The sequence below is a fragment of the Dermacentor variabilis genome, chromosome 10, assembly GCF_050947875.1.
Source record: "Dermacentor variabilis isolate Ectoservices chromosome 10, ASM5094787v1, whole genome shotgun sequence".
Classification (NCBI taxonomy): Eukaryota; Metazoa; Arthropoda; class Arachnida; order Ixodida; family Ixodidae; genus Dermacentor; species Dermacentor variabilis.
Genome location: NC_134577.1, coordinates 121,676,775 through 121,704,697, shown reverse-complemented (window position 1 = coordinate 121,704,697; position 27,923 = coordinate 121,676,775). Strand labels below are relative to the sequence as shown.

Here is a 27,923-nt window from a genome sequence, read left to right as displayed (position 1 = left end):
CCGTTTCGGAGGCGAGCGAAGCGAAGTTGAGAAACCGCTTGGCCAGGAACGACTTTAACAAAACCAACCAAAATGAACGCAAGCAATTGAGCTGTTCACAGAACTGCACCGAGGAGCCAGTGAGCAACATGCGAGCAATCTGCTTGCGGCGCAGTTGGCGATGAAATTTGGAAATTCGCGGGCGCTAGTTGGAACCGGTTGGCGCAGGACAGGGGTAATTGGAGATCGCAGGGAGAAGCCTTCATCCTGCAGTTGACACAAAACAGGCTGATGATGCTGCTGCTGATGATGCTGCTGCTGATGATGATTTGTGTTTTGGAGGGTGGGGGCGGCGTAGAGCTATGGGGCGCAGTTGTGTTCGGAGGGGTGGAAGGGTGACAGAATAGAGCCGTGTGAAGATGGCTAGAAAATCAGTGTGCATTGGCTGTTCGAGCAGCGGCCCATCATGCAGTGGCTCAAATTTCTCGTTTTATTTTTTTCTTTTCAAGGATTTCACATTTCACAACCTTTCAGCTTGGACACCCAGCTGCCAGACTTCATCATTATAACAGATAATGCGACATCAGCATTGTAGTAAGCAGGTTATTTCACCATGCAAAACATACAAAAGTCGATGGTGCAGTAGCTTCTTATTGTTATAACCGATACATTGTTAAAACCGGTATCATTATAACTGGGTTCGACTGTATTGAGCTATCTGACATATCTTTATCTTAAGGGCCTTAGTGCTTAAATTTGGCTTGAATATCGCATAAAATTCATTTATTGCCAACTTTGGAAGTATTTTTCTCAAAAAATATATTTATTAATAATTTCGAATTATTTTTAGCATACACTATAGCAACAGGCAAAAAGGGAGAAAAATTATGGTAGCTTAAGAAATGACACAGTTTATGGAAAAACTTTCTGAAAATGCAACTTTTATTGCTTTTTCACTGAGCCAAATAAACACGAAGAATTCTAAAATGCATTCAATTATGATGAAATTTTCAACACCAGCTTGCACGCACGTTCCACCGAAGCTAGAACCCAAGGAGCATCTACACAGACGGTGGACGCGGAACCAACACCACCTTTACAACATCCGCGCATGCGGAAGCCCACAACCACCCACGAAGCCTTCACGCAAACGGCTACATACACTAACAAGCAAACTGATACGCAGACAGACATCGGTGCAGGCCTCGACAAGAAAATTAAGCGTAAAAAGACACCACCTGAAGATTTTTCGCCTCGGAGGTCTGCCCTAACCAAACAGAAATAACTACCACGCACTAGGGATAGCACACGCAACAACAAATCTCGCCCTTTCCTTCAATCCCGCAAACTCATCGCCAAACAAACAAATTACAGATTTCACCTAAAAACTTACACTAGCTGCATTAAACAGAGGAAAATCCCAAAAGGTCTCAGAATTAAGGTTAGATGCACCCTTGGTTCTCTACCCTCCAGGCTATTATTAAAGTGGAATGCTGTCCTAGAAAATGCATCGCTCTCCCTTTTTGACACTCTCGAAGAACACTGCAAAGAACAACTTATGATAATCTCTGATCAACTCGACAGCACAAAGTTAACTGAAATGGAAAGAAGAGAACTTAAACAATTCGTCCAAACTAAGGAGGAAAAATTACTAGACAAATACCAGTGCAAAGATATTAAAACTGCAGATCCACCCAAAGAAACTAATGTAACCTCTGCAGCACGTAGCTCCACCGACAGTCCTACAGGCGAGCATCCAGAGCACTGCAGCAATGTAGTAGACATATCCCAGACTCTAAGCCCCGAAGAAGTTGATCTCCTGAAACGTGGTCTAACGTTTTGTCCGACGAACAACGCAGTAAACGAATACGAACTCCACAAAGATATAACAGAGTTTTCAGACGCATGCGCATCAAGGAGTTCTTTTTCGGTAGACCAGATGTAGGAAAAGAAGATAGAGGCTCTCTTAGACCACCTAGCACGTGGACACCGGAAACCGAACAGTGCCCAGACCTCGATTTATACTTAAAGCTGATATCGAAGGAAATTCTAGAGTCAACGCGGCATTGCCGGAAACGCAAAAATTTGACCCCCACTCAACACGAAATCCTTAAAGAACTTGCGAAAAGGAATGATATTGTAATAAAACCAGCAGACAAAGCAGTATCGTAATCTGACCTATAGAAAAGTACAAGAATGAGGCCTCTAAACAACTGAGCAACCACACCCATTACAGAAAACTCGACTCTAACCCAACTTCAGATTACAGCAATATTGTGATAAGCACAATAGCGGAGCTGCTGTCCAGGGAACTAATCACGCAATCTGAATATCGCTTCATGATGCCCAAGAACAAAACAGCAGGCCGCTTTTATATTCTTCCTAAAATACATAAATTACCGGTCGAAGAAATATTTACAGCAGAAATCCCAGGTCGGCCTATTGTGTCTAATAACAACACACCTACTGAGCCACTATCTAAATTCTTAAATCACCACCTGTCAAGCATACCCACCACCCTCCCATTTTTCGTTCAAGACACGCCGCACTTCCTTCGAATTATCGATGGCATCAACAGCGCTATCAACCGACCGCGCTATTCTAGTCACTTTGGATGTTTCTGCTCTTTACACCAACATTCCCATGAGTGAAGGAATTGAAGCCGTTTCTAGATCCCTCGCAATCAATCCCCAAGCGCACGCTCCTGAAGTTTACTTATCGCTCCTTAGGTTAGTTCTCACGCTCAACTATTTCGAATTCGATTCTATACACTACCTGCAAATTTTCGGCACTAGCATGGGTACGCCATTCGCTCCCATGTGTGCGAACATTTTCATGGGACAGCTTGAAGCAGACCTGCTGAAATCCTACCCTTTAAAACCACACACCTATCTTCGTTACTTTGACGACATATTTATAATATGGGAACACGGCACAAGCGCCTTAACCGACTTAATTAGCCATTTCAATCGCTTTCACCCGAGTATTAAATTTACTGCTCACTACTCTCCTAGTCAGATCAACTTCCTGGACACGACGGTCTACATAGAAAACGGAAAACTGAGAACGACACTTTACCGGAAGCCTACAGATAGCCAGCAATACTTAGACTACAACAGCCATTACCTGCGACATTGCAAGCAAGGAATTTTTGTCGGACAAGCGAAACGCATAAGAAGAATCTGCAGCGAAGACCACGATTATATCCACCACCTGAATGACCTTAAATCAACGCTAGCAGAAAGGAACTATCCCCAAGTTGCTCTCGATAGAGCTTATGATGCCGCATCAAGATTGGAGAGACAGTTGGAATTGGCGAAGAGACAACGCACACTGGAATCTGACAGACCGCTGGCCTTTATAACAAAATATTCTAATGCACTCCCAAACATAAACAACATCCTAAGAAAATACCACCCAATATTATCAAGTAACGAGCGTCTGCGAAAAGTGTTCCCGGATGTACCCAGGGTTACCTATCGCCGAAACAAGAACGTTAAAGACATGTTAGTGCACGCAAAAGTCATCCAACAGCATTCCCCCGTAATAAAAGCTTGTTGTCGCCCTAGGTGCAAAACCTGCAGGCACCTTCAAAGTGACATTAAAATTAAAAGCACCGCAAATAGTTATACACATGAAGTCAAATCTAGCTTCACTTGTACAAGTTCGGATGTGATTTATATGCTTGAAGTTTCCTTCTGTAAGAAACAATATATCGGTGAAATAGGACAATCAATGAATGTCAAATTAAACGGACATCGCGCGGACACAGCTAAAAAGCTTCCCAAAGCCGTCGCCATGCATTTCAACCAACCAGGTCACAACATTGATGAACTTAAACTCTACATCTTACAGTCAAATTTCCGTTCTGATCGAGAAAGAAAATACAAAGAATCATACCTTATCCATAAGTTCAAGACATTGCAACCAATAGGCATAAACGTTTCAAAGGGAGCTTTAGAATCTATTCGCTGTGCTAAAATTCAAGCTATAGGCAACAACACTTAGTTTGATTTCTTGGCATATCCCCCCCCCCCCCTTTTTTTTTGTCAACCGGCATGTCAGACACCCTTGACACGCCCGCTAACGCGCATGCATTGACAAACCAGGGTGGGGTGGGGTGGGGTGGGGTGGGGGTGGGGGTGGGGGTGGCGGGATGGTGCCCTGGCTTTGACCTTGTACACAGCATTCTTTTACTCTCAATTCGACACGCTAACACATTTTCCCTAGTTTCCGCATCCTCCTGCCTCATACCCTCTCCCCTTTAGAAGGACCCCACCATATGCTTTCTTTAGAAGGACCCCACCATATGACATATGCTTCCCTCGCCACATACTGTGGCGAGGAAAGCATATGTCGCCTTGAAGACAAGTCCACTTGTCGAAACGTTGGCTCCTGCATTCACCTTGTTCATGTTTTGCTCATCGTCTTGAATTTCCATCTCCCGCATTCCCCGTCTTTTCCCTGGATTCAATTATGATGTCATATGAAAGAAGGATGCCAATACAATAGTCTAAAATAAAATTTGTTATTGCACCTAGTTTCAGACCTGATTAAAAAATATATACCTCTAGCCAACTTTTGCTTCTTTGCGGAAGTTTCAAAGAGCGCTCATGTTATGAAAACATATTTTGCTACAAAAACACTTTGGTGAAACCTTATTCACACAATAGCCATCTAGCCCTTCTTTTTTTTAGAAAATCAATGATGGTCTTTTTCGGTGTCTGGGACGTTTTGTGTGGAATGACCCTATTGTGATCAGCATCTTCAACTATCTGTTTTACAGCTTATCGTGCATGGTGCCATTTACACACACACTTTTAGTATGCAATAATCTAAAAGCGCCGCTGTTCTTTGCTTTAGGCAGCTCGTTGTGGGCATCATGTTTCGCTTTGGCGGCCTCCGGCGTCGCGCACCAGCTTGATTTCGTTTTGGTTTCTCGTCGCTCTCTTAAAAGACCGCACAATAAGAAAACAATACAACGTGTCTCGGTCTGCTGGAGCACCACCCGCGCTGATGAGCGTCGACGTCTCGTGCTGCAAAAATCCGCGCAGCGCTTCACGTTACGTAGATGTCAACAATTATGTGTCAAATGTTTTTTAACTACTTCGGAACGTATGTTTTCCCAGTTTGTAAATTTTTTCTTGCATTTCTTTCCCGAACGTATGAATGAGGTTCTACTGTATTTTGTACACTTTACAGCGTATGCTTTTAGGCCACTATACACAGGTACCTTTCGTCATTGACTGTAGCATTGACTACATTGTACCATTTCTTGACACTCTTTGGCCACTACTGGCCCTTTCACCGCAAAGTACTCTACACCATCATCAGTATTAGAAGTACCAGTGCTTAATATCAAACCAACAAACTGTCGTTTTTATTTATATATTTCAAGTGAGTCAGCCAGGTTTAAGTGAAATGAGCCACAGTATAATGCTTTTTAGCAAATAGATGTTTTTGGCTTTGTTGATGACCATTGTACAGTCATTGCGTTATACCAGTGCTAACATATGGGGCAGAAACTTGGATGTGAGCAAAGAAGCTCGAGAACAAGTTAGGGACCATGCAAAGAGCAATGGAATGAGACATTTAGGGTGCAATGTCAGAGACAGGAAGAGAGTGGTGTGGACCAGTGAGCAAACAGTGATAGCCGACATTCTAGTTGACTATAAGAGTCAAAATTGGAGCTGGACTGGCAATGTAATGCATAGGGCAGATAACCAGTTCAGCATTCGAGTTACAGGATGGGTGCCAAGTGAGGGGAAGCACAGTCAAGGATAGCATGAAATTGGGAAGGGTGATGTAATTCGAAAATTTGTGGGCACAAGTTGCTCAACTCAGACAAGAATCAACAAGCACAAGAAAGGGGTAATTGAAGATCACAGGGAGAGGCCTTCATCCTGCAATGTACATAAAAATAGGCGGATGATGTTGATGACCATTGATATTCCAGATGCAGGCCAGCATGTGCTATGTGGATGTTCCCAAGTTAGATGTGATGCGTAGGTCAGGATATGAGTAAGATTACACCCTGGTTTAACGGCAAGTGGTCTTTGAGTTGGTTGTTAATGTGTTGCTGTACTCTCATAATCAAGGAACCGGAGCAAAAGAAGTTGGTGCTTGTGTGGATCTTGACTTTGCCACCTCCTTCCGATACAAATTCAATTCCAGAATGAAATGGTGTGTGATCATCTCTTCTGAACAGAGGACCTCGAGGAGTCTTTGCAGGATGACGAGCTGAGCCACTCTTCACTGGAGGAAGTCTCAAGCGAGAGCGTCTGCGGGCAACTTGTTGCTGCAGCCGTAGTGGCTGTCAGTGGCAGCTTTGAAAGGTGCACCGAGTCTTGCAGTGACTGAAAAGGTAAGGGCACACTTTTACTAGTTAGCTGCATCGGCTTAACCTGCCACGCTTGCTTAGTGGGTATGGTGTTGGGCTCCTAAGCACGAGGTCACGGGATCGAATCCCTGCCACGGTGGCTGCATTTCGATGGGGGCGAAATGCGAAAACACCTGTGTACTTAGATATAGGTGCAGGTTACAGAACCTCAGGTGGTCCATATTTCTGGAGTCCCCCACTACGGCACGCCTCATAATCAGATCGTGGTTTCAGCACGTAAAACCCCATCATTTGAATAATTTTTTTCATCGGCTTTGGCTGTTGACAATGCAAGATCTGCAGCTGTGGTGGCTCACACATTGTGTAAGCTATTGTGCCGGCTCCACTGTAGCCATTGTTAGCTTGTTTACATCTCAACAGTGTTGCCACTTCATGGCCTTAAACGACATTTGTAGCAAAATATTGCTAACTGTTGATGATGATGAATTGCTCGAAATTGTACCATTAATAGTGTTGTGATGCAGAACAGGACATGCAGACAAGAGACGATGACGAAGAAGTGTTGTTGTTGTTGCTGGGCTGCCATGTTCTAGTGTCAGCTGGCGTCTTCAGCGTTCACCTTGCATAAACAACATTTGTGCTTGTCTCCGCCTCGCAACATTTTGGCAGAGGTGTGGGACACCAACACCTCTGCCAAAATCTGTTCAATGTCTGTGCCAAATGCCAAAAATTCAATGTCTGTGCCATCGATGGCACGGACATTGAATCCTGGATTTCCTGGTATGAGTGTGTTAGCGAAAGTAATCGGTGGGACCCAACGCTTATGCTAGCAAATCTGATATTCTTCCTCCCAGACACAACGCTAGCATCATGGTACGAGACCCTTGAACAAGACATAACGAGTTGGGACGTCTGCAAGCAGAAGCTTCTAGACCTCTTTGGAAAGCCCTTTGGCCATCAGCTGGCAGCAAAGAAGGAGCTATTTACCCATGCTCAAACGTCAACAGAATCTTACGAGGCATACATTCAAGATGTCCTCGCACTCTGTCGTAAAGTTGACAAAGACATGAACGAGACTGACAAGATTGGTCACATCCTGAAGGGCATAGCAGATGATGCATTTAACCTGCTTATCTGCAAGAACTATGACTCTGTGGATGCGATCGTCAGGGAGTGCCGCAGTTTCAAACTGATAAAGAGTTGCTGCATTACGCAGCAGTTCAACAGGCTACTAAATACAGCTTCGACGCCTTCGTGTGAGGAACAGCCACGTGTACCTCCACTGTCTGGACAAGAAGATTTCATGCAGTTAATTCATCGCGAGCTTGAAGCCATATCTCCCTCCGTTCCTTGTCAGCATTGCCCAGACACCGCAGGTTCTGTCTCGCTTATACAGGCTGTTGTCAGACAAGAGATAAGGAATTTAGGCCTCCCATCTTTCTGCATTCGTAATGCCGCTGTCAGTCAGGATTGGCCTTGCCCAAATAAAGTAAAACCTCGTTAAACCGTACCTGTTTAAACAGTAGTTTCGTTTTGAAAGTAGCAAAGTCAAATCCCCGACTCAGCGGCCATTGAACATAATGTGTTTCATATCCGCATAAGTCATACCAGCTTATTGCGTACATATTGGTTAACACGTACTGCTTCCACTTTTCATCGTGCAAGCACGGCAGTGCGCCGTCTCCATCGGGCGGCCCGGCAGAACAACAAGCCTCAGAAATTGGAACAATGGCCTCCAAGCACCCTGTGCGTCTGTGCGTGAAGCCACATCAACATCGTTCCGGCAGCGTGCCAGAGAGCACTGTGGCGTTGCGCAATCGAAGACTCACGTCATGCCGAAGCTCGGATAAAAAAGATGCCGGATGCTCAGCATAAAGAAAAATTAGACATCGTTTGTGCTATCAAATGTGACATGCAGAAGTTGGCTCTGGCAAGCGACAGGGATCTGCTGTTGACTACGGTGTGTGGCATTTGGAATGCGAAGAAATTGCTCGGCAGCATTGCTGCCACCCCGAAGAGATGTCGGCTACAAAGTTAGACTTTTTGCCATCGTTGCCTCTGTTGTTGTCGAAGTGTCGGCTAGCAACAGTGATGAGGACAACATGGAAAGCGACAGCATGGGCGATTCAGGCCTGACAGTGGCAGGAGCTGCGTGTTACGTCAGCCTCATGAATGCAATCGTCACGACGCGCCCTGCGACTTCTGCAGCGCTACCGCACGCATGCACAGAGAATGCGTTACGCCAACGAGGAATCTGCCATGCGAGTGTTTGCCAAGAAGAGGGGGATGGCTGAAAAGCTGCCTCGCAGCTTCAGTAAGTTTGAGGCCTCTATCATCGCTGCTAGGCCGCCGTGGCATCAAACGAAAATAACACTTTTGTCGCGCGAAGTGAATAAATACTGCATGTTCTTTCCCCTTTCATCGCACTCTCTCTGAGTTCCGTTTTTGACAGGTAAGTGGTCGATCTCATGCTATTTCTGTTAAACAGTACTACGGTTTAAAGAGGTTTCACTGTACTGCTTCCCCATTTTCAACGGTTCCAACTCGCCATCGTAACCCAGCCGACTGGAGAACACCGTACGATAGGCCGATTTGTTTCAACTGCTCGCTTGTTGGACATATCGCTAGTCATTGCCGGTGTCATTGGTCATCGCCTTCTAGGTGGAGCTTCCTGTCCGACCGTCCAGATCATGGTACTCCCCGTTTATTTGTGCATTCTTCACCTACAAATGCCGACAATGTATCTCCGACCATCTGAACCAGCCGGTCACAAACGCCCCTAAGCAGTCGGTCTTGTTCGCTGCAGACCCGTCATTCTTCTTCCCCCGTGTTCATGCCATAGGAAAACTAGTTGGTGCAACTCCCGGAAGTGACGCTGCATCAATGACCCGGCCTGAAAATCATCTGATCATATTGTCTACCCTTGGAAGTATATTAGACGCTGAGAGGGATGAAGTCCCAGTCAAGTACCTCATCAACACCGGTGCACAGATGTCTGTAATGAGTGCCGCCCTTCACAAAAGACTGAAAGGTCCTCACGCCTGCCGTACCGTGTACAGTACGCGTTACCACCGGTTGTCGGCATGTGTGCAGCACGAATAATAATTGTCAGTCATCAAACCACCGTCTTATTTATCGTGCTAAAGCGCTGTCCGCATGAACTGATTTTGGGGCTGGACTTCCTTTCTACCTATTCTGCCCTAATAGACTACGCTACAGGTATCGTGCAGTTGGACCTTCCTTCTTACAGCTACTTTGTTGATGCACATCATCCGTCCATGTGTTCTGTCTAATTCACCCGGTTGCCACCTCAAGCCGCTACTACTGTACCTTTTAACGCTCGGCCACATGTTCCTGATGGCGACTACCTCGTCGCTCTGCTTATCGACGTTATTCTACAGCATGGAGTTGCAATGCCAAGTACCTTTGTCACCATTGTCGATAATTGTACTTGGCTTCCCATTCTCAACTTTGGGTCTGTTGCACATGCTCTTCCCGGTAACATGATAGTGGCCTGTCTGACACCTGTGCACGAGTATGAGATATCTCCGCGCACACCCAATATTTATTTATTTATTTATTTATTCATTAATACCCCAAGGGTCCAAAATAGGACATTACATGAGGGATGGGCATGTAAAAGGCGGGATTGATGATGTGGAAATTAGAAAGATGAGTTGGAACACTCAATGGCAGATCTAAAGCGTGCTGTATCGCGGATGAGTGCAGTTTGTCTGGGAAGGCCATTCCAGTCTCGGGCGGTTCGGACGAAGAATGACTGCAGGAACGTAGTGGTGCGGGCTTGTGGTGGGATTACGGAGTTCGGATGGCCTGTTCGACGAACACGATGAGCCAGCTGGACCAGCTGGCTGTCACGAGGTATGGAATAAAAAAACCTGTGATAGAGGCGTAGGCGAGAGATGTGACGACGAGAGGCAAGAGGCGATAGGTCTAGTTTAGATTTTAGTGATGAAACGGCTAGTGTGATATGAGTAATCTAAAAGAATAAACCTAGCAGCACGGTTTTGAACGCTTTCAAGGGCTTTAGTGAGATTAGTTTGGTAAGGGTCAAAGATAGCACATGCATATTCAAGTTTTGGTTGCACAAGCGTTTTATAGGCAACTGATTTCACGGTTGGTTGTGCCATGAAGATATTATGGCGAAGATAACCAAGAATTTTGTTAGCTGAATTAATTATGTGGCTTACGTGATTTGTCCAAGACAAATCTTTGGATAGGTGAATTCCTAAGTATTTGAAGGAGTCGGTAGTAGATATAGCGCAGTTGTTAATCTTGTAGGCAGGGGGAATGTAGTTAGGTCGACAATGGAATGAAATATGCACAGTCTTACTAACGTTTAGAAACATGAGCCATGTAGCAAACCAGTCTTGAATATGAAAGAGGTCCTCCTGAAGAGCAGAGACGTCTGCGACGGTATTGATAGGGCGGTATAGGACACAATCATCAGCGAAAAGACTTATTGCAGAGGTTACAGTGAATGGCAGGTCATTAACGTAGATTAGAAATAGGAGTGGCCCAAGAACAGTGCCCTGAGGTACACCAGATAGAACGGAGGAAACGGAAGATGTAAGGTTGTTAGCATATACAAACTGTTTTCGGTTAGTTAAAAAGCACTGGATCCAGTTAAGAACAAGTGGGTGGATGTTTAGGCATGATAATTTTAGTAGAAGGCGAGAATGTAGAACCTTATCGAAAGCCTTTTCGAAATCTAAAAACAGGGCGTCAGTTGGAATGTTAGAGTCGAGGTTTAAATGAATATCATGAACAAATAAAGCTAACTGCGTTTCGCATGAGTGATCTTTCCTGAAGCCATGTTGATTAGGGTGAAAGAACTTCACTGAAGTTAGGAAGTTTCTGCCTTTGTTTCTCCCTCTGTCAACCCTATCGTCACGTGTTTTTCTTCGGCTTCGTCACCCTACCATGACGTTGATAAAATGATTGGTATCGACCCCTTGCCAGCTCAAACTGAAGACCTTGGATACATTCTGTTTAGTTACCGCAATATTTTTTATTTCTATGACCACCCACTCGGCCAGACAGCTGTAGTCACTCATTGGATTCACACCGGCGGAGCCAGTTCCATCCATCGCTGCCCCTATTGTGCATCTGCTGCAGAGTGCAGCATCATTCAAAGCGAAGTCGCGAAGATGCTGAAGAAGAACATCATCGAGCCTTCCGCTAGCCTGTGGGCCTCACCAGTTGTCCTGGTCAAGAAAAAAAAACAACAGCTGGAGATTTTGTGTTATCTTCATCTGAACAAGATCACCAAGAAGGATGTGCATCCATTGCCTCATATCGATGATGCACTTGACTGTCTACATGGGGCGAAATATTTTTCATTGATTGACCTCCGCTCAGGCTACTGGCAGATTGCTGTTGATGAGAAGGATCGCAAGAAGACAGCCTTTATTATGCCTGATGGACTTCTTCAATTCAGAGTCATGCCCTTAGGGCTTTGCAATGCCCCAGTGGTGTTCGAGAGAATGATGATAGACACTCTTCTCCGAGGCTTGAAGTGGACCATCTGTCTGTGTTATCTTAATCATGTAATCATTCTTGCTCCAACCTTTGAAACCCACATTGAGTGCCTCGCGACTGTCCTTGCTGTGTTTGACGCTGCAAAACTTCAGCTCAACTCGTTGAAGTGTCACTTCGGTCGTCATGAAATAGCCATTCTTGGGCACCTTGTAAGCGCCAATGGAATTCAACCTGACCCTGCCAAAGTTCGAGCTGTGCAAGACTTTTCTGTGCCGTTCTCAGTTAACACATTCACAGCTTCATAGGCTCGTACTTTCGTCACTTTGCTCAAATTTTTCTGACATTGCGTGGCCCCTCACCAAGCTTTTAAAGAACGATGTTGCTTTCGCATAGGGTCAATGGCAGGCCGAAGCCTTCACAGCATTAATCAGACTCCTGACGAGCTCCCCAATTTTAGCCCATTTTGACCCTTCAGTACCCACTGAAATCCATCCAGATGCTAGTGGTCATGGCATTGGCGCTGTTCTTGCCCAGATTCAGCGTGGTCAAGAGTGCGTTATCGCTTATGCAAGCCGTCTTCTGCCCACAGCTGAGCGCAACTATTCTATCATGGAGCGAGAGTTCCTAGTGTTGTTTTGGGCGATAGCAAAGTTTGGCCCATACCTATTTAGTCACCGTTTTCGCATAATTACTGACCACCACGTGCTCTGCTGACTCTCCTCGTTGAAATACCCTACAAGGCGTCTTGTATGTTGGGCATTGCACTTGCAAGAGTACATTTTCTCTGTAGTGTACAAATCTGGCCATTTATATCGGGACGCTGACTGCTTGTCCCACCACCCTGTTGACCCACCGGAATCCACAGACTTCAAATCCGACACCAGCATTATGTCCATCTCAGGTTTCCTCAGCATTGGCGATGAACAGCTCCGTGGTCCCTTTCTGCGAACCCTCATAGATAAGGTAAGCTCGCCAACTACTGATCGTTCCCTTCATCTCTTCTGCATTTCCGAAAGAGCCCTGTACAAACGCAACTTGCACCCTGACGATACTGACCTACTGCTGGCCAGACTGAGGTACCTTCAACGCACTGTGCTTCAACTCCACGATGTGCCCACTGCTGGGCATCTCAGTGTTACTCGCACCTTTGACCGAGTCCGGCGCCGTTTCTTCTGGCCCGACCTCTACTGCTCTGTGCACCAGTATGTGACTGCTTGCGACCGGTGCCAACGCCGGAAGCCCGCTACCATGGCTCCAGCTGGGCTTTTACATCATCATCATCAGCCTGGTTACGCCCAATGCAGGGCAAAGGCCTCCCCCATACTTCTCCAACAACCCCAGTCATGTAGTAATTGTGGCCATGTCGTCCCTGCAAACTTCTTAATCTCATCCGCCCACCTAACTTTCTGCCGCCCCCTGCTACGCTTCCCTTCCCTTGGAATCCAATCGGACTTTTACAACCCATCGATATTCCTACTTAGCCTTTCTTTCTCATGCGACTCGACCTACTTGGTCCTTTCCCTTTCTCATTAAGGGCAACAAATGTGTTGCGGTTTCAACCAATTATGTCACGCGCTTTGCCATTACGGGAGCTCTGCCTACAAGTTGTGCCATTCACATCGAGGATTTTCTCCTACGCAATGTCATCCTGCACCACGGGGCTCCACTTCAGCTCCTCACGGATCGCGGACGTTACTTCTTGTCAAAGGTCATTGATGATATCCTCTGCCTATGCTCTACTGAACATCAAATAGCCCCTGCTTACCATTCGCAGGCTAACGGTCTCACAGAGCGACTGAACCGAACGCTTATTGGCATGGTAGCTATATGCATTTCTCCAGACCACCAAGCTGGGACGTCGCTCTGCCATATGTCACTTTCGCTTACAATTCGTCCCACCATGACACTGCAGGTTACTCACCGTTTTATCTACTGTTTGACCGTGATCGCATTTTGCTACCCCTGGACACTGTACTTCCACAAGTAACAGTCGCATACCGCTTATGCCCGCGATGCAATTTCTATGGCAGCACAGGCCGGCCAGATTGCCTGCGCTCGCCTCACTGATTCCAAGGCTGTCCAGAAGTTCCATTATGATACACACCATAGGGATGTGCAATATTTACCTGGCTCCCTCATGCTCCTGTGGTCATCATGTCGTCATGTGGGCCTATCGGAAAAACTTCTGTCACGATATTCAGGTTCCTACCAAATCCTGCAACATGCAACAGCTTTCGGATGTGACGTACAAGATTGCCCTCAACGAGCCAGACCTGTCGCCCATACGGCTAAGAACCAATGTTCATGTCTCTCGTTTAAAGCCCTACGTGCGTGCCTTTGCCAGTTCATAATCACTTGCGCCAGGTCGGTGCTCCGGAGCCCGGCAGTGTAGTGTCGCGATGCAGAACAGGACGTGCAAACAAGAGACGATGACGAAAAAGTGTTGTTGTTGCTGGGGCGCTTTGGCTGCCATGTTCTAGTGTAAGCTGGTGCTTACAGCATTCACCTTGCATAAACAACATTTGTTCTTGTCTCCGCCTCGCAACAATATGCTTGAGTTAATTTTTATTGTTGCTGGACGCCCTATAAAATTTCAACTTTGAATTAAAGACTGTGACGGAAATAGCCAGAATACAAAAATACAAAGTAGTCCATGATTTTCTAAAATGGTATGCCATATCAAGATTTTGGTTTTCCAAGAAAAACAGCTAGCTTTGATGCAGACACTTTCACTTGGGCACCATCATCCTCTTCTGCTCTCACCCTCATGTGGTGAGATGAGGGACAGGCAGACATTGTGAGGCTAAATAAAGGAGAGTTAATTCATATCACCACACTGTAGTGACGGTACAGGATGGCGCAGTGTTAAAACCGAGTTACAAATTTAACTCTTTATTGGACGAACTTGTGATCAGCAAGACAAAACACTCAAGCATGTTGGTTTTTATAGATGACTCGTCGAAGGTTCCAATGTAGTCGCTGGTGCCTGCGTGCCTTCCAGAAAGTATACTAAACAATTTGCGTCGCACGTACGATCAGGTTACACAAGGTTTAGTTACAACAGACAACAACTACAACCATCTATAACCTTCAAGAAAAGAAACTTCCGATACATGCAGGTGTGTCCTGCGCTGACCATTGTGGTCTTGTTTTGGCATTCCACTGTGACCCCTCGGTTCTCTACATTGGTGACCTGGGAGAATGTGCCTTTCATCAAGTGACATGCTGCCATGGCTAACTGACTGGAGCCCCATTTCAGCCCACCACTACCACTGTTCTGGTCAAACTGCACATAGTTCGTGCATTTTGAGGTGGGCGGCACTGGAGCTGAACAACATAACAATCCAGGAGTTCAATGCGGTACTCCTCGGCGTCCTCCCGCTTGATCTCCAAGTCCGCCTCAGCGTTCTATCGCATGACCCACGCCACTACGATGAGCTACGAGAGCTCATCCTTAACTTTTATGGTGCTACGTACCGCCCTCTTCCAGAGGTTGACCGCATGGTACGGGACTCATCTTTGCCAACACCCTCATGCACAGCACCAAGCGCACCTCTTCCTGTGCCCGTATGCCACATCCTTATCAGGCCAGCTTTCTTATCTCGACCTGCCACGATACCTTCTCGTCAACCACCATGTGCGTCGACTGACTTCCGCCAGGGGTCTCTTATTCAAGTACAGTAGAACCCACTTATAACGATGCCGGTTTCAACAATGAGAAGCTGCTGCACCGTTAGCTTTTGTATGATTTCCATGGTTAAATAACCTGCTTACTACAATGCCCTGGGGCCGAATGATGAACGATAAAGTCTGGCTGCTGGGTGTCTGAGCCGGAAGGTAGTCAAATGCGAAATCCTTAGAAAGAAATAAAATGAGAAATTTGAGCCGTTGCATGATGGGCCGCTGCTTCAACAGCCACTGTGCGCTCATTTTCCAGCGATCTACGTGCGCCTCTCTCGCGTCGCCCTTCCACCCTTCTGGATACGAATGGGCTGCGCCCATAGCTCTATACTGCGCCACCCTCCGAAACACTAATGGACCATGCCAATTGCGCTGCTCCCATGTTGCTCGCTGGCTCCTCATTCAGTGCAGTTCTGTGAACAGCTTAATCTCTCATGTTTGTCTTTGTTGGTTGCGTCAAAATTGTTCCTAGCCACGTGGTTTCTCAGCCTCTTTTGACTTGCTGCCGAAACGGAAGATGGCTGATGCATCCGCTGATCATTGGCAATACACGACGTTACCGGTGAAAAGAAAGCCTAAGTGCTTCTAACCAAGGAGGCTATCACCGGGAACATGCTTGCATCTGATAGCGACGACAATGACGGCATCGATGACGTGGTAGGGCAGGCTGCCTCAACGTTGTCCTCACAGGAGACCGAGCAGATGATTCAGTCCCCCCAGTGCTTCGTTCTCATGAGAAACCTTCCGCTGCACTACGTGGAGCACCTGGATGCCTTGGAGAGGGATGCAGGCAAGCTTCACGTAAAGCATGCAAGGCTGACGGACATAGCGTTTTCTCGTGCAAGCCAGTGAGAAGTACGTGGCGAGATGCTTGTGGCGATCTCACCTCAGCGTTTCTTCTGTATTTCTCAAGCTGACAGGATGCCGCGGCAGCCTTCTCGCAATATTTAAAACGCTCCTTTTGGGGACACCGACGCAATGCCTCGGCGGTGCTCGCATATCGCTTGCCACCTGTGACCGCTCTTTGCAGTTGTTACAGCAGTGCCATTCTTTAACGCCGACAGCCGCGGCTTGCCACGCGAGGTCGGAAGCGCCCAGGAAGCAGTTAAACGAGTGAACACAATCGGCAGCTGGATGAAGAAAGGTGGTGGGGAGGCCCCCCTAGTGCCCCTCCTCACCGTTATAGTTTTCTGACATCAGCTCCGCGATTCCCCTATTTTGATTTTTTCATGCAACCCGGTTATAACAATTATCAGTTATAGCAATGGAATTTTCGTGGCACTTGAATATTGTTATAAATGGGTTCGACTGTACGCACACAATGTTCTCGTCAAGGGTATAGGAACGACAATGATACCGGCGACTTCATCGTCTTTCTTGCCACCATCAATGGCACATGACTGTGGTGACGTCACCGATCTAACTCCTGCTTCCGCACCACATGCCATTGGGTCTGTGTCAAACATGGGGTTGTACGAATTGTGTATTTTGAGTTCAAAGTGAATTTTGGTCGAATATTTTCAAATCGAATATCAAATAGTTGCTGTTCAAAAATCTTGGCCACAAAGTGGCAAGATAATTATTGGATACATGCAATTGTTAATCCCACAAAGCCCAACGTATCATTTTTATGCCTGAAAAATCTGATTTAGTGCTGTCAACCCAATGTATAGCCCATGCTAGTCTTTAGCCTTATTGATATTCTGGAGGGAGTGTTAAGTTGTGAACAGTTTGGCAAATGAATTACTAATTAAGTATACTAATTAATTTTTACTCAGGAATAATTCCACTTTTTTCTTCATACCAATATACTCTCCATGACCAGAAATATGTGTGAGCAAATTGTTTTAATTTTCATTGATGTGGAATGGTGTTTGAGCTTTGTGGGGTTAAGTGGACTAATTTGTGAGAATTAGAGAGTATCGAGCGTAATGCACACAGTGGTTCCCACAAGAAGATTCATTTATTGATAACAAGGGAACGTATCTATAGCCGTGCTTAAGCACCGTGTTGCTGTCTTCATCCACACAGTGTTGCTGTCTTGGTTGGCCGTTGCATCCTCCTTTCTTTAAAGAATGAAAACACGGAAAGCATTATATCGATGAGTAGCAGTCGACACTCCTAGGCTGCTTCAGTCTTCTGGAATCCGTGCGTGTAGGCCAGGCGATCTGGAGGTCTTCATGGTGTGGTAGATCGTCACAGTGAATCTGGAATGTTGGGCGGGCTTGGTGTGCCTGCTGGTGGTCGATCCTGTGTGGCCTGCGGAGGTTCTGGCCGCTGCTGTGAGACTGCGCTCGGAGATGAATCGGGGGCGTCATTGCAGTCGTCCGCCTGGTAATGAATGGTTTGATAGAGCGCTTCGGGTGTGATGCGAAGGTGCTGTCTATTTAGATGGGAAAACCCGGCCATCCTCTGTCAGAACAGTGTACGACCTTGGGGCCATGCGATCTTGGACTTGCACCTTGATTTCCCATCTACCATTTCTGAGGATGCGGACGATGTCTCCCTTCGGTAGTGGAGCTAGTGGTCTTCCTGCGGGCCTTGCTTGAACATGTTTTTGGGCAGGACCTGACGATGATGCTGAAAAATCTGGAAGTAGCGGTCTGAGACTTCGTCCCATTAGCAGTTCCGATGGTGATTGGCCGTTCTCGAGAGGACACACCCTGTAGTTGAGAAGAAGTCCTCTTTTTTGCTCTCAGTCTTGCCCAGAAGCCGCTTGAACACTTGGACGGCCTTCTCGGCGAGTCCATTAAACCTGGGAAAACGAGGACTTGAAGTCGTATGCACAAAGTTGCAAAAAAGAGCTGCAAAATCTTTAAACACTTTTGACGCAAACTACGGGCCACCATCACTACAAACTTCCAGTGGCAATGCATGCCTTGCAAATATCTGACGTAGTTTATGAATGACAGTTGTTGCAGAGGTCTCCTTCAGGTGCTCGACTTCTGGAAAATTAGAGTACGCATCATAGACAACCAAAATATGCTTCCCGGCATGTTGAAAAAGATCTGTACCAACTCTGACCCATGGCATGTCTGGAACAGTGCGCTGGCACAGGGGCTCGTCAGGCTGTCAATAAGCAAACTTCTTGCAAACGTCACACCTGTCGATGAAATGGGCAATATCTGTTGACATTCCTGGCCAATACATCAACTTGCGAGCCCTCAATTTGCATTTTCCTCAGCCGAGATACCCTTGGTGCACTTGTTGCAGCATCTCTGTTCTCATGCTTGCAGGTACGACTACAGTCGAACCCGACTATATCGAACCCGTTCACATCAAATTATTCTATATATCGAACAATTTCTGGACAAGGTATAGTTACAATGAGTATATATAGCAAAAATTCCGTTTACATCGAACAAAAATAGCAGCGACTCCCGATATATTAAACGTCAAGCTGCGGAAAATGACCCCAGAAGTTGGCTTTCCCTCGTGGTGGCGGGGTAACCCGGCGGTGCAGCTCTATCCAACCGCTCTCCCTACCGTGACTGCGCTCCGTTGAGCGAGCCGTCGACACCCCCCTGCAAGAAATGATCCTGGCCCACCCGCAGCGCTTGTTCAGACAGCCAATCAGAGGCTCTTGTGCCCTCGTCGTGCAAAATGGCGAAAGTGCAAGTTGTCACGGTGCTTTTCTGGTCCGTTGTGTGTGTGCCTTGTGGGCCTTCTCCTGCATTGTTGCTGTGATGAAGCGGCAGAATTCGCCTTTCGTCGTGAAGCTCGAAATCATAAATTGGGTCGAACGCGATGACAAGTTGGATATCCCCGCAGTGTGCAAGATCCCGAGGAGCACTGTCAGCACGATCTTGAAGAATAAGGGGAGATTAGGGCTAAAGCGGCCAAATGCGCGACCCGGTGCCCGTGACGCCCAATGTGTACGCACGGCCGTGTAACGAGTGGTTCATCCGAAATAGTTTCAGGCTTGCCGGCTTCCGCATGCTCGGTGATGACTGATGAATGCAACAAAGCCGTTGCCAGTGTTACCGAAATTTGGAGCGAGCTGTCAGAATTTCCGGAAGCTGTTGGCAAATCAACGGTGGACGAGTTCGTGAGTGCAAATGATGGTGTCGCGACCACGGGAGAGCCCGAAAACGAAGACTACATTGCCAACATCGTACCGAGCACAAGTGAAATTGGGCACAATGAGGAAAGCAACGACGGTCCTTTGCCCACGTCCTTCGAAGTGATTGGTGCGCTCGCACTAGTCCGGTGCTTTTGCATGAATGCGGAAGGCTGCGCCCTCAGCTGCTTCGACTCCTTAGACAATGTGGAGAAATGCGTGTGTCGCAGGCAGCGAAATTGCCCAAGCAGAAGAAAATGCAGGACTATTTCATGCGAATAAGCTAATTCCATCAGTAAAGTGATATTATAAATGGTATGTGCCTTATGACATCCAATTATTTAGCAGGCTTATATCGAATTATGCTCTATATTGAACTGATAGGTGTTTTTTTGCGAGTTCGATATAGCCGGGTTCGACTGCTCTTTGGTTCCCTTGAGGAGTACTCCGTTGACTACAGAAAGTTCTTGTGTGAAAGACTTTAGCTCACCTTCTACAGGTATTGATGACTGCAGGCTGGAGATGACATCTTGCGCCGTTGCATCACTGGCCGTTGCTGCCTGCAGATGGAATAGGGTGGCTGGTCCAACAACGGCAGTCAGTGCGCCCATGGCACGAACTTCAACATCCATTGTGCCTTTTTCTGGTTGTTCCTGGGACGGGATTCGTGACAGGGTGTCAGCAACAACCAGTTTGCTGCCTGGAACATACTGCAACTCAAACTCATACTTCAGCAGTCGAAGAAATAGTCGTTGCAGACGGGGTGGCATGTCGCCTATTTCTTTCTTCGAAATCGCCAATAATGGGTTTTGGTTGGTTTTCATAACGTGTCTTCCCATAACATAATCATTAAACTTTTCAAGCTGAATGTCATGCCCAGGGCCTCTTTTTCTATTTGGGCGTACCTTCGCTCGGTTTCTGTGGGTGCCTGCGATGCATAGCCTACCAGGCGCCAATCTCGTCCATGTTGTTGGAAAAGCACTGCTCCGAGTGCAAATGCTGACGCATACATCTATAGTTTTGCTGGAAGCTCAAGATTAAAGATATCCAGAATGGGAGCTTCCGTCAGCATCATATTGAGCAGTGCCCACTCACGCTCGTGAACATGCGTCCACTCGAAAACCATCTTGTTTCTAATCAGGCTGCGCAAGGCCTCAGTGTGGGCTGACAACTGTGGCAAGTATTTCCCGAAGTAGTTCACGGTGCCAAGCAAACGTGGAATGTCTTTCTTGGTTGCTGGCAGAGGGTGGTTTAAAAGGCACTTTATCAGGTCGGGATTGGGCATAATACCTTTGGTACTAATTCCCTCCGTTCCCTCAATGCTCATTGTTACAGTCCAGTCGCGGCTTTCAGGGCCACGCTTACTATCGTCCTGATCTCCAGAACGTCGAAGTCACTGTTACTCTCCACTCCTTCGACCACATCATCAACGGCTGCTCGCTTGCTCGTACAGCAGGCAGCGAAGTGATTAGACTTCGTTTACTTTGGTTATTGACAAAATTAGAACAAGGTGAAAGCGGGAGCCAGCGTTTTGACAAGTGGACTTGTCTTTTTCAAGGTGACATATGCTTTCCATGGCACAGTATACAGTCAAACCTCGATATATCGAATAGCGTGGTGATCGCGAAATAGTTCTATATATTCAGAATTCAATATATAAAATCACGTAAAAAATGCGTCAAAAACTTGTACAAATCAAGCAATGAACGAAGGGCACGATCAGGGAACATTGTTTGGAGCGCGCGTTTGGTTGCGCTGCACGCCATTGGCCTAGGCCGCGCCGATTTCGTCAGTCGGTGCGGCCTAGGCCCAATGCATGCGGTGCAACTGATTGCGCACTCTGAACAACAATCCACGATCGCGCCTCAATCGTGTCGCAGTAAATACTCATTTGGAGCTTCGCACAAAGTATTTATTTCTTACGCTGAAAGGGCCGCAGAACCGCGTGCTTGACCACGGCGTCCTCAACATACTCTAAACGACCCACAAGCGATAGCACCGCAGTAGCGATGAAGAAGGGCCAAAGCAGCTACAGCCTTAGTCGAAGTCGGGAACGCTACATCATTAACGCTTGCGGGGTCAACCTCGGCAACGTCTTCAAGTTTGATCGCCACTTCCGCTGCGATCTCCACGTCCGTCAATCGAAGCATTTTGAAACACTATCAATAATAAAGTATGAAGTGGCATCTGCTGCCCAGTGAGCGCGCACTGTCGCCTGCCTTTGTAATGTATACTGTCACTCTTCACGAGGCACAGCAGGCGCGGCAGGCACTGAGCGCGACACCATTGTAGTGGCACCGAGGAGTCAGTGCGTCAAATGCAATGCGTCATTGATGTTGTCGAACTAGCCAAGCCGGCGCGTGCGTACGCCGCTATGTTAAAGTGGTGCCCTTGGCGCTTTTGATGTGTGCAGCTATAGTTCACAGCAGGCGGGAACGCCCATTGCACCATCACCATCTTCGAGGGTGTTGCGGGAAAGCTTGCCGCCTGTCAACAGAGCGCACGTGGTCTGGGTTGGCATAGTTCGATATAGCCATTTTACATCTGACCTCATTAGAAATAAAAAATTTAAAATGCATGGGATTTTCCAGGTGATATAGAAAGTGTCCAATATACGGAATAATTCGATATATCGAGGTTTGACTGTATATAGGTATGGTTCTTCTAAAGGGGAGAAGGAGTAAGGCCAGTGGGTGTGGCAACAAGTGAAAGTGTGTTAACGGCGAGGGTGTAGAATTGAGAATAAAGGAGTGCTGTGCACAAGGCCGGTGACACAGCCGTCTGTCAGTAGCATGTCAACGACCGTATGTCAGTCTGTGTGTCAACGGTGCTCACAGCACCCCTCTATTACCTGCTTTGCTGGTGTTCGTGGGCTATCCTGTCTGTGAAAGAGATAATAGAAGGAGCGGCAGAAACTGGTGCTCGTCAAAAAAAAATAAGTTAAAAAATACTGAAATGGAATAAATGAATAAATAAAAGGAAAGAAAGGCAAAGAAAAGAAGGAGAAAAGAAAATGAAGAAAGAAGTACTAAGCAACCAAACTAAGTGTCGTTGCCTATACCTTGAAATTTAGCATAGTGTCGTTGCCTATACCTTGAAATTTAGCATAGTGACTAGATTTTAAAGTTCCTTTTGAAATGCTCATGCCTGTTGGTTGCAATGTCTTGAACTTATGGCTAAGGTACGATCCTCTGTATTTTCTTTCTTAATCAGGACGGAAATTCGGCTTTAAGATGTAGAGCGTAAGTTCATCAAAGTTGTGACCTGGTTGGTTGAAATGCTCAATGACGGCAGTGGGAAGCTTCTTAGCTGTGTCCATGCGATCTCTGTTTAATCTGACGTTCATTGATTGTCCCGTTTTGCCGATATATTGTTTCTTGCAGGAGGAACATTCAAGCATATAAATCATATCTAAACTTGTACAAGTAAAGCTAGTTTTGACTTTGTGTGTGTAACTGTTTGTGGTGCTTTTAATTTTAATGTCACTTTGAAGGTGCCTGCGGGTTTTGCACCTGGAGCGACAACATGGTTTTATTACGGGGGAAGGATGTTGGCTGACTTTTGCAAGCACTAACATGTCTTTAATGTTTTTGTTTCAGCGATAGGTAGGAACTTTACTTGGTACATCCGGGAACACTTTTCTCAGACGCTCATTACTTGATAATATTAGGTGGTGTTTTCGTAGGATGTTGTTTATGTTTGGGAGTGCATTAGAATATTTTTTTTATAAAGGCTGGTGGTCTGTCACATTCTGGTGTAGGCTGTTTCTTAGCTGATTCCGACTGTCTTTCCAATCTTGACGCGACATCATAAGCGCTGTCGAGAACAACTTGTGAATAGTTTCTGCTAGCGTTGTTTTAAGGCAATTTAGGTGACTATCTTCGCTGCAGATTGTTCTTATTCATTTTGCTTGTCCAACAAAAATTCCTTGCTTGCAGTGTCATGGGTGATTGTATTCTAAATATTGCTGGCTATCCGTTGGCTTCTAGTTCCTACAACACTCCTATGACACTGCTTGGAGATTTGATACGATGAGCAAAATGAGAACATGGTGAAAGCAGGAGCCAACATTTCGACAAGTAGACTTGTCTTATTGATTTGGCATATTAAGAGATCTGGCGGATCTAGGGATCCGTGGAAAAATGCTGCAATGTCTAGCCGACTTTGTCTGATTGAACATTTGAAGTCCGTCTAGGAACAACTTTTTCATGCATATTCGTCCATGAAAATGGTGTGCCACAGGGATGTATACTAAGCACAACTCTGTTCGTTGTGAAAATGAACTCTGTAAATACAACAATTCCATCTTCTTTCATCCATTCATTATACCTTGATGATCTCCAAACTGCATGCCGCAGATTGAACATAGTAACCTATGAACAACAAGTTCAAATCACATTAAATAAACTCACACAATGCACAACCGAAAACTGCTTTCATTTCTCCACTGAAAAAACTGACGCTGTGGTCTTTTCCCAGAAAAGGGGCTTATATGCAGACCCTGTCTTGAAGATGTACCATTGTGCCCTACCAGTTTAAAGGGCCCCTGAAACAGTTTGGAAAAATTTTGTAGACGCGTAGGGTATAGCTTAAGTAGAACATTCGCACCACAATTTAGGTGAAGCGTTGCTTATTAGTGGAGCTACAAGCGATTCGAAGTTACCGTCCTCCCTAGCCATGCTTTTCCTCCTCAACTCGTTCACCGAGCGAGCGGGGCTAAGCTCCGCCTTCACTGGTTCTGCGTCACAATGCGACGTCACATCGTCCACTTCCGGTTGTTTTGGAGCCCGCCCCCGCCCATGCGAGACCTCTCCGCTAGCTGCTTGGCCGTCGACCCCAAGCAACAGCTATCGAAGCAGCGTGTGTTGCGAGCATTCTGTTGTAGCACCGAACATGTCTGGTGTTCCGGTAACCACGGGCAACCTGGTCATTTTGGCAAATGACTGGAGGCATAAACTCAAGCTGATGAAGGAACTTTAGCGTAGACGTGCGTGAGCGGCCTGATCGGTCTGCATGGTCCAGACACTTGTTGGCGCAGCGCGTAACCAGCCAAACAAAGTGCTAATATTGCTCTAACCAAGTGTAAAACAATTTAAACATTTATAAAAACAATGTGTTGATGATTACACTCCTGCGAAAAATACACACCAGCAGCAAAGAAGAATACACTTCGTTGCTGCTACTGTGTATGGGTGAGCTCTGTGGCACCACGTGGCTGCACCGTGCAGACCATTCACATTTGCCCTTCTGCTCATCTCATGGCTCATACCGTTACGGCACAGTCAAGCGGCCAGACCCTGTCCCCTTGCGCTTGCGTTTTCCCTAATACCGGACTCGGGAAACGCTATTGCGTTAGTAATCTTCCGGTATAAAGTGACGGCCACAAATGCGCAAATCCTGGCGCCGATCGGATAGCGGCAGTCCGATGCGCAGCAGCCAGTTCGCTCGTACGCTGCCTTGCAGAGGGACACGATGTCGCAGCTTGACATATTGCCAGTCGCTACGTTTGCAGTCCACAAGGCAACAAAGTCGAATCATAGTGCTCGCGAAAAGACTGAGACCGACTCTGACCGTGGAGCTCTCTTCAAAATGGAGTATGTTGTAACACAAGCAGACAACACTTGCTGTGTGCCGGAAGTGCTTAAGTGTACTGAAAAATTGTTCTGCATTCTCTTTGTTACTTCCTTTTTATAAAAACAAATGAACTAACATTCCAACTATTACGAAGATCCTTAGTATAAAGTTGGAATAATTATTGATCACGCGCCCTGGTCAGCCAATCGGATAGCTCGCCCCACTGACGTCATATGGGTGATTTCCGTCATATGGGTAGGGGCGGCTTAAAATTCCACCGAGCAGTGTGCTGCGATCGGCAGCAATGTGCATTTTTAAAACCTTATAATAAATTACACGCTTTACGCAGAGCACTTAGATGTGTCAATTAATGATCAGAAGGACCTACTCTAACAACTCAGTATGTTTGTAAAAAATCGTCAAGAGCGTTTCAGGGTCCCTTTAAAGAAAACACACAAGTTTCTAGGTATTATGCTTGAAAAGAAGCTAAACTTTCTAGCACACAGAAACAGTTTGAAAATTAAAGTGAACAATGCACTGAATGTACTTAGTCTTGTCACGGAAACACGGGCTCTGACCAAAAATGCCTTCTGAAGGTATCTACCGATCTTTGGTACGCAGCAAAATAGACTACAGTTGTGTAGTCTATGGGTCAGCCAGACAGTCCTACCTAAGGCGTCTAGATCCAGTTAATAATCTAGAGTTACACTTATCAACTGAAGCCTATAGAATTTCCTTGATCCTGGTCTGTATGCAAAAACTAACAAGCCATCTCTGGAACAAAGAAGAACACAACTCATGCTTACTTACGTTCTCAGAGTTCGATCATCACCAGGGCATATATGCTACGACATTTTCACATATTGTAACACATGGATACACTACGCAAATAAACCACATGCCATCAAACCTTTCATACTTCATACTGCTAAGGACATCTAAAGAATATCCACCACAGGCTCCTAGGTGGAAGGTTGATACAGCCAACTGGGAGAAATTCCGAACTCTCACTAGTATCTTATGGGATGACATGTCTTCTTTAAGAATTGATGCTGCTGTGCAGTATTTTACAGCCTTCATTATAGGTGCCACATCTAAATGCATATCGGAAGTAAGTGGCTTGGCATGCAGACGGCATGTCCCATGGTGGAACGATAAATGTAGGATCGCTCGTAAGAAACAGAACAAAGTGTGGAGGTTGATATGCGCTTCTTCCACTGCAGAGAATTTGATCAACTTCAAGAAAGTAAAGTCCCAAGGCAGTAGAACCCGCCGACAAGCCAAAAGAGAACGTTGGCATAAGTTTTTATCGAGTATCAACTAGTTTACAGATGAGGCCAAAGTCTGGAACAGGGTTAATAGGATAAGAGGGCAACAAACATATTCACTCCCTTTGGTAAATACACAGGTCGATACACTGCAAGATCAGACAGACTCACTTGACAAGCACTTTGAGAGCGTGTCAAGTTTAAACTATTATTTGCAATCCTTTTTCAAATATAAACAAATAGAAGATTGTAAGCCACTCATAAGAAAATGTCGACAGAATGAACTGTACAACTGTCCTTTTAGTATTGCCGAGTTAAGAGCTGCCTTGAGGGCATGCAAGAGCTCTGCACCGGGATCTGACAGAATCGTGTATGAAATGATCAAAAACTTGCACAATGACACCCAAGTTACACTACTCACAATTTTCAACACCATTTGGGCTGTAGGATACCTTCCAACTGCATGGAAAGAAGCCATTGGGGTCCCTGTTTTGAAACAAGGCAAAGGCCCTTCCTCAGTGGCAAGTTACCGCCCAATAGCCCTCACAAGTTGCCTTTGTAAGGTATTTGAAAAAAATTGGAGGATGGTTAAGCTTCGCCTTCAAGAGTGGAACGCGATAGCGTTCCCGTCGACCCGCCAAGGGGTGTAAGACAATGGGCCACGGCGCAGCAACTACGCGCCCCGCATCGGACGCGGTGAGCGTCGAGCAACGCAGCGTTCGGCGCGACAACGAAATGTGCGCCTGAGCAAGCGACGCACGCCTGAGCCTTAGAGGCAGCTCGTTTCTAAGGCGACACCGCGTTCACTAGAGGCGCTTTTGTACCGCTTTGAAGCATCGAACTCATGGCTCAGTGGTAACGTCTCCGTCTCACACTCCGGAGACCCTGGTTCGATTCCCACCCAGCCCATCTTGGAAGTTGCTTTTTATTTATGAAGTGCCTGTCGTGATTTATCGCTCACGGGCAACGCCGCGGACACCGACACCGACGCCGACGACACCGGCTTTTCTGCGACACGAGCTCCTTAACGCTATCGCGTTAGAATGATTAATTGGCGACTCATTCATTTCCTTGAACTGAGCAAAATGCTTGATCCCTATCAGTGTGGCTTCAGAGAAGGGGGCTCCACAACTGATCATCTTGTACGTATTGAAGGAAATATCAGGGACGCATTTGTACACAAACAGTTTTTCTTATCCATATTCCTCGATATGGAGAAGGCGTAAGACACAATGTGGCGTTACGGAATCTTAAGAGACTTGTCAGAAATGGCATCCATGCTAATATGCTAAATCTAATAGAAAGCTATTTGTCCAATCGTACGTTCCGGGTAAAAGTCGGCAATGGCACTGTCACGTTCTTTTACGCAAGAAACTGGTGTACCCCAGGGAAGCGTGCTTAGCTGCACGCTCTTTATCGGGAAGATGAACACGCTCCGTGCTTCATTACCACCAGCCATCTTTTATTCTGTCCACGTGGACAACATTCAAATAGCTTTCAAATCCTGTAACCTTGTAGTGTG

General features: G+C 46.3%; 1 protein-coding gene across 3 annotated transcripts in view; it reads left to right on the top strand.

Moving 5' to 3' along the window:
* Positions 1-27,923, top strand: part of LOC142560931 (uncharacterized) — a 122,711-nt gene that overhangs the window by 69,449 nt on the left and 25,339 nt on the right. For 2 of the 3 annotated variants that reach the window (XM_075673356.1, XM_075673357.1), the window contains exon 5: positions 6,188-6,343. In XM_075673356.1, coding sequence (XP_075529471.1) covers positions 6,188-6,339 — 152 coding nt within the window. In that variant the 3' untranslated portion in view covers positions 6,340-6,343. Of the gene's footprint in view, positions 1-6,187; positions 6,344-27,923 lie in introns of those variants that run through there. The other variant, XM_075673355.1, reaches the window with a different exon arrangement.